General features: G+C 33.7%; 1 protein-coding gene across 1 annotated transcript; it reads left to right on the forward strand.

The window, feature by feature from the left end:
• Positions 1–5,245: 5,245 nt before the first annotated feature.
• LOC111388726 (probable E3 ubiquitin-protein ligase RHY1A) lies at positions 5,246–7,560 on the forward strand. Its single transcript, XM_023013520.1, has 3 exons — positions 5,246–5,687; positions 6,119–6,267; positions 6,970–7,560. The coding sequence occupies exons 1-3, from the start codon at positions 5,427–5,429 to the stop codon at positions 7,352–7,354; spliced, it is 795 nt and encodes a 264-aa protein (XP_022869288.1). The 5' UTR covers positions 5,246–5,426; the 3' UTR covers positions 7,355–7,560.
• The last annotated feature ends 1,353 nt before the right edge of the window (positions 7,561–8,913 follow it).

Here is an 8,913-nt window from a genome sequence, read left to right on the forward strand (position 1 = left end):
TTAACAAGGTGATCAATGCGATCCGCAATATCATTGAACTATTTTCATGCTGGGATGCTTGAACCTATTTGGGAGGGGGTAAGGGAGAATATCTTTGATGAATGGTATGCTCCTAACGTAGCTAGTGGACGTGTGTGTGGTACATACGCAAGGCTTCAATGAGTTCCTATTGAGTGATCTGGTCGAGTTCCCCCACATCAGGTTAAGAGATCCCATAGTGGCCTTGGTGCATATGTTACAGTTGTTCTCGAGGAAACAAGTCATTGAAATCTACTTGGGGCGAAGGTATTAAGGATGTGGGGCTAGGTTCCTACGCCCATCAGGGACGGCATAAGAGGAGCTAGAAAAGGCATCATTAAAATGCAACCCTAACAATGCGTTAATTAAAAAGTTGATAAATATTAACATTAAAGTCGAAGTAGGATTATAGATCACCAAGCTCGCAAGACACGTGTTGTCATGGTATGCAAATTGAATTTGGACAAGCATATGAAGTCCCATCTTGCTTAAGATGACGCTCAGTACTAGCCCTGTTTGGCCCCCATTTCGTGAAAATGAAAATGAGTGAAATAATATTTTTTTTAAAAATGAGTAATTGAAAAAGAAGGAAAAATTTTCGTGTATTATTATTTTATGGAATATTGTATGGTTGAAAATAAGAGAGAAAAATAAAATGTAATTGAATGAAAATTAATGGGGGCTAAACGAGGGCCTAAAACCAACTGTTGGGTCAAAAACTCGTAGAGAATTGTCCTTCGATTGAAATAAGGCAACAAGCCATTACAAGGAAAGAGAAGCTCGTTACATTTTATTAGTTCTTTTTTTTTTTTTTTTTAATCTATTTTCATCAATCGATCTTACATAATATAAATATTCAAGACTTTTTATGCATGACGCCTAACTAAAAATTCTATATTATTCAGCCAGTCTCTCGTCTAACTATCTTGAAGCATATTTATTTTATTGTAAAGTCGAAACTTTTTGCCCCGTAAAGGCTGTGCCCATTCCTCCATTTATATCTTGTACCTTCGTAGGTATTTATGGAGGGAGACCTCAGCGTCATCACTCGATATATGTATAGAATTTGAATTAAAGCTAATGACTTTAAATTGATCCTATGAATCCTAGAAAGTTGAAGTGTCACATGCAACTTGCACCAACTTGTGAAACTGCTGAAAACTATGAGATACAAGTTATTGACTATTTTACTTTCATATTTTTAATTGACATTTTTTTTAAAACTAATTTTGTAAAGGTACCGTGCACGTTGACGTTGCGTGCACTTATAAAAGATGAAAAATGCTATATGTACAGGAATTATTTTACAGAATTTATACAAATTAGCACTTGACAAATTATTATTGGAAATTGACAAAAATATAAAAGAAAAGCAGCCATAAGGGTACTGCCAACGCAACATCTGTGCAAAAAAAATTTTTCCCCTGTACTTCCAAAATTATTCATAAAGGATTTTAGCCTTTTATATGTTTTAGTTTTAAAATGGATTTTGTTACACGTACATCAAGTTTAATAGCCTGATATACACCCCCTCAAAACAAAGGGGCCCATGTTCAAAATATATTCAATCAAAATTGTTTATTATCTATAGTAGCGTGTATTATATAAATTAAAACACCATGAAAAATGAATTTCATGGGCGGTGTCGTATAACAAAAAAGGTCTAGTCGAATACTTTTGAAAAATAAATAAATTAATACTTAGTAATCTTGATTTTTTTCCTTTTCTATTTAGTAAAGTTTATATGTAAAATAATTTTAAATATAATGTCGGTGATATTTATGTATAATATGAATATACTATATTACAATATTTTAAACCTAACGGGAAAAATTAAAATTCTAGCTCTATGACTATACCCTGTTTTCTCAAAACTTGTGTTTTTAAAACTCATTTCAACCACACGTTTTTCCATGAAATGATTTTACATGTAAATTCAAAATTTTTGTCTATTTTTTAACCATTCATTTAAAAAAAAAATTACTATTCCAAAATACATTTTTTCAAGCCCATTATTAATATTAGTTCCTATTTAGTAATGATTAAAATCTATATTTTAATTTATGTCAAAATCAATAATTAATTCTGAATAATGCTACTTGTACATAAATGAATTATATAATAGTTTACATATAGATAACTTGTTAGAAAAAAGAGTGAATTTTTTTATTAGTTTGAAAAATAAAATGACATAATCATATCTCACTACATTATGTAGATGTAAATCATTATGTTAACCATTATCTACATATAGCACAAATCAATTAATTTTAGTAACATGACCTACGATTTTTCAACCACACATTTAATCAACTTTCATCAAAATCTACTAAAAATCTAATTTTTATCATGTAACGGAGTTGGTCCAAGGATGTTGAACCATTTTCTTCTCGATTCTGACATCGTTTGAGAAAAGGTCACCTAGAGGATAAGGTTGGGGGCTTTTGCAAGGATATCATGTCTGTGCATTTAACAAGGTGATCAATGCGATCCGCAATATCATTGAACTATTTTCATGCTGGGATGCTTGAACCTATTTGGGAGGGGGTAAGAGAGAATATCTTTGATGAATGGTATGCCCATAACGTAGCAAGTGGACGTGTGTGTGGTACATACGCAAGGCTTCAATGAGTCCCTATCGAGTGATCTGGGCGAGTTCCCCCACATTAGGTTAAGAGATCCCATAGTGGCCTTGGTGCATATGTTACAGTTGTTCTCGAGGAAACATGTCATTGAGATCTACTTGGGGCGAAGGTATTAAGGATGTGGGGCTAGGTTCCTACGCCCATCAGGGACGGCATAAGAGGAGCTAGAAAAGGCATGGGATATATTAGGTTATGTCGGATAAGTTAGAGGTAGCATATGATATTGTCAGAGGTGGCATGGCATACGTCGAAGGTGGAGCAGGAGGCTTTGTTCGCTAGCTCAAGACCCATTGCCTAAGGTCATGAAAACGCCTCCGACATTATGGCCACCTGAGGTGCCGCTGGTGTTGAATGATACTGGTTGCATTAGGGAAGAACACGGTTCGATTTGGACAGTCTAAGACAAATTTTCAAACCAAACCATTTAAAGCGGTTTAAAATTTTTTCAAACTTAACCAAACTACTTCAATTACGAAACCAAACCAATCCAAACTATTTTTTTCTGATTTGGTTCGGTTTCAAACCACAGTTTTGACAATGAAAAAATTAATATATCAAATAAGTTAAATCGTAAATATTAGTCTAAAATTTCATGTTAAAACATAAGTTGTATTATTAAAAAAATTAGAAATCAAAATTATATAATTATAATCCTTATAATGTAAAACATGATATAAATATTTTAAACTCTTAATCAATAATAATGGCATCCATTTACAATTGTAATACACAATTCACTCTCTTCATAAATATAAAAATATAGCACATGAGTTCATTGATTATAGTTAAATGATATAAAATAACTAATAAAAGAAAATGCATAAAAGAATAAAATACAATAATACCTAACTACTATGACTTTTTGTGAATCATTCAATTCTTCTACTCCATTCAAATATTAGCGAATTACTTTAAAGGAACATGATAATTATTAGAACAAAATGACATAACTACCAATAAAACCATAGAAAAAGATTACCAAAAAAATAAAAGAATTTGGATAATCTGACTTGAATTTATGAAAAATTTAAGAAAATTATTAATAGAAGGAAATGAAATGAGCAAGTTTAAAATAAAAATCTAGATCTAATTGTTTGCTCAATTATAATGGTGAATCGATGAATATGATTTACAGCAATTGTTCAACACTTTACCCAAATTTAATGATTTTATATTCATAATTCTGCTAACTAATGGGTATTTGGATACGATTTAATTAATTATTTGAGATGTAAAATTGTCGAATTGAGTTTAATTGGATTATGTCTAATATGAATATATCTTTTTAACTGAAATTTGTTAAATTTTAATTGGGTTAGATAAAATTTAGACTAATTTATTTTCAGATTTTTTTGGTAAACAGTTTGATGGTTTGAAACGATTTGCAAATATTGAAACCTAAACCAAACCCTTCGAAGCGGTTTTGTTTGGTTCAAAACCTAAACATTGACAGATCCACGTAAAATCAAACCAACGGTTTCGATTCGATTTTGCGATTTGACAGTTTCATTGTTCAGTCCTAGGTTGCATTGTACTTGTGAATCTACCAAGGATCTTCTTTTGCGTCATGAACTGGAGCAATGAGAGGTCCCCTACTGATGGAGTTTGCTAAATGCGAATGTCATCAGAGTCTTGTGCTATAGACCCAGAAGCATGACGTCATGACTTGTGTCAACCATGACTTTAACAATGTTTTTCACAATCAATATCAATGATGCTATCAAAAATAATATTTGAAAATACCTAATATCGAGCTGGGAAGGCACAAGAGATGAGCACAAACAAAACCTTCAGATTTTCTACAATTATTTTCATAGTCTTTTCAATGCTTAAGTCAGTAAAAACAGATAGAAAAAATATATACGCAAGGGTATAAATTGAATAACAAAAAGCGTACTAGAAATTAACTAATGAAATTAATAATATGAATTAATTGTGTATCTTTTGAGATGTTTAAGTTTCTTTGAAATGAACCTTTTTTCTTCAGGAAATGCAAGTTGTCCCAACTCGGGGACCGACCAAAATCCAGGGTGCCACCTCGGCCCTTGGATCTGGAAAAAAATTGAAGTTGAAATCGCCCCCTATTTTTGGGTCGGTTGCCCAGTTGGGACCTGTAGCACGGCTGTTTTTCTTCTTTAGTTTTCTAAATTAAAAACTACATAGGTGTCCTTGTTTTAGACTTCATTTATACATTGTACGTGTGCATGCATTTATGGACTGTCCTCACAATTATAATTGAAGTATGCTTACTGACTTAGACTACCAAATGTTTGACCTCATGAACGATATCTAGCAAGGTGGCACGTCACATGAAACTCGTCAAAACAACGAAAACTATGACACATATAAATTTTAAGACAATGTTTGAACTTCAGAGATAGTTGACCATAAAATCTAACCTTTTTGATGATCTTTATATTGAAAAAACTAAATTCTAAATATTGGGTTTTTCAAGAATTCGTAGTTAAAAAATATGAAATAAATTTAAATTTATGTACGAAAAATTTTATTATGTAAGTGATATTGCAAATGAGTAAAATGAAATCTTAATGAATTCTGTTTGAAAGAGAGATATTTTGGGGCATTTGCCTATATATTTACGCACGTCCCTATTCTTTTCCCTGCCGCGGTTCTACATCAGCCTCTACACGAATAAAAATTGTTGCAATTTCCTTGAACCCATATTCTGTTCTACTTCTGAATCTTCGAATAATTGAAGAAACAGGCTGTCGGTTGTTATTTTTCCAGTTTAATTGAACTTGTATGACGAGCGCGTCGGAGCTATTCAACACCAGGAGGTCTCGTTTTGGTCGGAGTTCGAATCCTTTGGACCTCGAACCGGAATTCAACTCTCCAACCCCTCTCGATCGGAACAATCGCCGCCACCACCGCCACTCAAATAATCACCACCATCATAATTCTGGCGGCCGCGATCGGCTGGATATTGAGGGGTGCAATCCTCTGCGACGCCTTCCGCGTCAGTCTCGACACGCGCCTTCTAATCGTCCTCCGCTTCCACTTCAAGTAAGACCAGTTTAATGTACATTATTAACGAGGCTTTCATAAACTGCAAGCTGCAATTGCAACCCATACCCTTGATTAATCCAGGTCCAACCACAAATAAGTACGTTGGGTGTTGGTTATTTAGTAGCAGGTTTGAAAATTGATTGATAAGACTAACTAAACAGGTTCAGATTACCTTGTGTTGACGATCTGTATGCCGTTCTAAACTTAAGATTCTAACGTCTCCAACCCGCTTTATTTTTTGTTGAGCTCAATTCATGACTTAAACTTTTATCTTTATGAGTAGTGGGAATGGAATAACATAGGCATGTTTACTTGGGTATAGATTAACTTTCTGATTATCTTGCAAATGGTGAAGAAAAGAAGTCGTGCTCATCAAAGACATTTATGCCTATTTTTTAATTGTTTTATAGAATTATTTATATGCTCAGGAACGTGATTCAATTTGGCTTGATCGAGGGATCCACCACTCTGCTTCCGGAATTGTTAGCAGTGGGAACAGTCGGCTTCCCGGATCTGTACTACTTGCAAGAGAAAGGCTTCTACGAAGGTTGAGAGGTGTCACTCTATCTGGAGACAGGTTGATCTCCTCAATCATGAAGCTTTATTGTCGTGTTCTTCCCTCTTTCTTCTAGTTGTGCGGGTTATTTGGTGTAACCTATATGAACTTATGTAACCAAAAAATTGATATAAACTGAACTTTTGGGCCTTCTATGTCTCTCTACTCCAACATCCAGTTAACATCCTCCTCTTTTCTTTTTCTCTCTCTCCTTACCTGTTTTTCCTTCTTTTCCCCCAGATATGCCCAACACCACCCAGACTCACAAATACGCCGAACAAAATTTCTTTTCTTTGTTTTGTATAACAGTTCCATTTTTCTGTAAAGGAGATGTTCGATACCAAACTGGAAAATTCAGTCTTGATGCATACTAACTAAATATAAATCACACAACTCCCATTACTTGGTTCATATCTTTCTCTTGTGTACTTTTAATGATTTTGTTATTTTGATGCTTTAAGCCGAAGGGGGTGCAAAATATGGTTTGATCATGGTTCGTGAACAACTACTATCTGTAGTTTTTGTTGCTAAATCTGCTATTTGGAGTGATACATTTCTTTTTCTTCTAAATTTCCACCTTGCTAATATGCCTTGTAAAATATGAGCATAATATTGTTCTTGAAGTGAGCTCCATTTCAAATTTCTCATATCTTGATATTTATTTTTCTATAGTTCTAGACTTGAAGCCTAATAAATGCTAGCCTTCTTATTGGATGATTTTAGACTAGTTGATGCTGGAGATTGGGAAACTGAAACTTCCGAGGACTGGCAGGCTTCAATTCCCTTGTCCACTGATTCTGTGACGCAACAAATAGGTAAAAGACCTCCAGGACTCACTCAAGAGGCGCTGAACTCTTTGCACGTCGATATATTCAATGACTCGGATGAAAGCGACAAGCAGGCTATATCGAGGGCATCAAGGGAGTGTAGCATATGCCTAGAGAGCTTTTTGATGGGAGATGAGCTAATATGCTTACCTTGTGCTCATAGGTTTCATTTTCGTTGCTTGGAACCCTGGCTACGGACTTGTGGGGACTGCCCATATTGTCGTAGGGATATAGTCGTAACTACCGACGAGGTTAAAAGCCCCGAATTTTTAGGCGTTTGAATGGCTTTCGTCATCTGTGTATTAAGTTCTTCGTTACTATGGTGATCGTTGGAACTTTTCTGCGTAAATTACAATGTTGTAAAACGTAACATGTACGTGTTTGAAAGATTTCGATCATCCTTTTGTAAATATTTTTTTGATGACTATTGACTGTATGTAAATTTTGATAAGATATATAGAACGTTTGAATCCTATTGAGAACTCGACTTGTGAGAAAATCCCTCTCGTCCTTTTAAGGTGACTTTATGGGTAAATTTCAAGTAGCACGATGTGCATTCACACATTTATTACTTATTTAGTCAATTATTTGAGAATGTTCATGTGAAATTTTTTCTTTTCTATCACATTATTAATTGGTTGATCTTTGTATAAAGTTTTGGTAACAATTGATAATGTGTAAATTTTGATAGATACAGATGATCGTTCGAATATTATTGAGAACTTGACCAGGGATTAAAAAAATAAAAAAAATAATAATAATGTTATGCAGTTCCTTTGGGATTATAATTTCAAGCATTAATCTCTGACATTAAAAGATAGGTTAAATGAAATGTGATATTAAATGAGTTATTTATTTTTATATATCAATTAATGTCATATTAGCGTCATCTAGATTAGTCGTGCAATTCCAACGAGACTAAATAGCATTGTTCAAAAACAATTGGTTGAGAAAATATCTTTCTTTTTGTTTACTAAAGACGACCCTATGCTTAAGTTTCAAGTTGCACAGTGCATTTACTGATTTGTTATTTTCTTCAATCATTCTAGATTGGAATAATTCTTATCAAACAGGGCCCGTGGCCCTATTCATGTAGCAAAACTATCTAGATTGTTCAAACGAAAATTTTCTGTTCTATTACGTTATTCAATTAAACCAATTAAAAATTCAGATTTCAACTTAACTTTTTAGTGTATATTAAAAGCATATTTGGGTTTTTTTTTTTTGGGTCCAAAATACATTTTGAAATAGTATTTTGATGAATGATGTGTGATTAAAAAATAAAAAATATATTGAAAATAATGGACCAAACGAAAAGCTAAATAAAGCAGTTAACCTTAACGTGAAAGTAAAAACCTTTTGAATATGAGCAGCTTTTCTACAAAAAAGGAAATTAAAATTTTGACCACTTTTTTGGTCACCTGGGACCCACATGTGAGAGTGTTGGTCAAAAAAATGACTGCATGAATATAGACAAACCCCACGAACAACTAAAACATCAGTTTCTAGAGCTACAAGAAGGAAAAAATAGGATTCGGATGAAGATTAAGAAAGAGAGAACGATGCTCAGGCCGACAACCAGAAGAGTAGGGGAGACAAGGTTACGCACTGGGTAGCTCAGCACAAAATGGGCTAATAAATTAGATAATCTGTTAATATATCTAGAGGTCTCTCTTAGCAACTGAATTGTCTTAGGAAAGGATTTTAGCGAGGAATTGCCGTAAATAAAGAAAGATATAGGCATAGACAAAACGATAGGATTCGATTGACTTCTTTATGTGGCAAAACTATGGTCCAAAAATTGATTTTTTGCCTTAACATTTCCTCCGAACAGGGGTTA

Source organism: Olea europaea, chromosome 3 (assembly GCF_002742605.1).
Source record: "Olea europaea var. sylvestris chromosome 3, O_europaea_v1, whole genome shotgun sequence".
Lineage (NCBI taxonomy): Eukaryota > Viridiplantae > Streptophyta > Magnoliopsida > Lamiales > Oleaceae > Olea > Olea europaea.

Excerpts from the sequence above, each read along its gene's own strand:
- LOC111388726 (XM_023013520.1), top strand. The coding sequence starts at position 5,427 with ATGACGAGCGCGTCGGAGCTATTCAACACCAGGAGGTCTCGTTTTGGT. Across the intron at positions 5,688-6,118 it reads GTCCTCCGCTTCCACTTCAA|GAACGTGATTCAATTTGGCT; the intron begins GTAAGACCAGTT and ends TTATATGCTCAG. Across the intron at positions 6,268-6,969 it reads GTCACTCTATCTGGAGACAG|ACTAGTTGATGCTGGAGATT; the intron begins GTTGATCTCCTC and ends GGATGATTTTAG.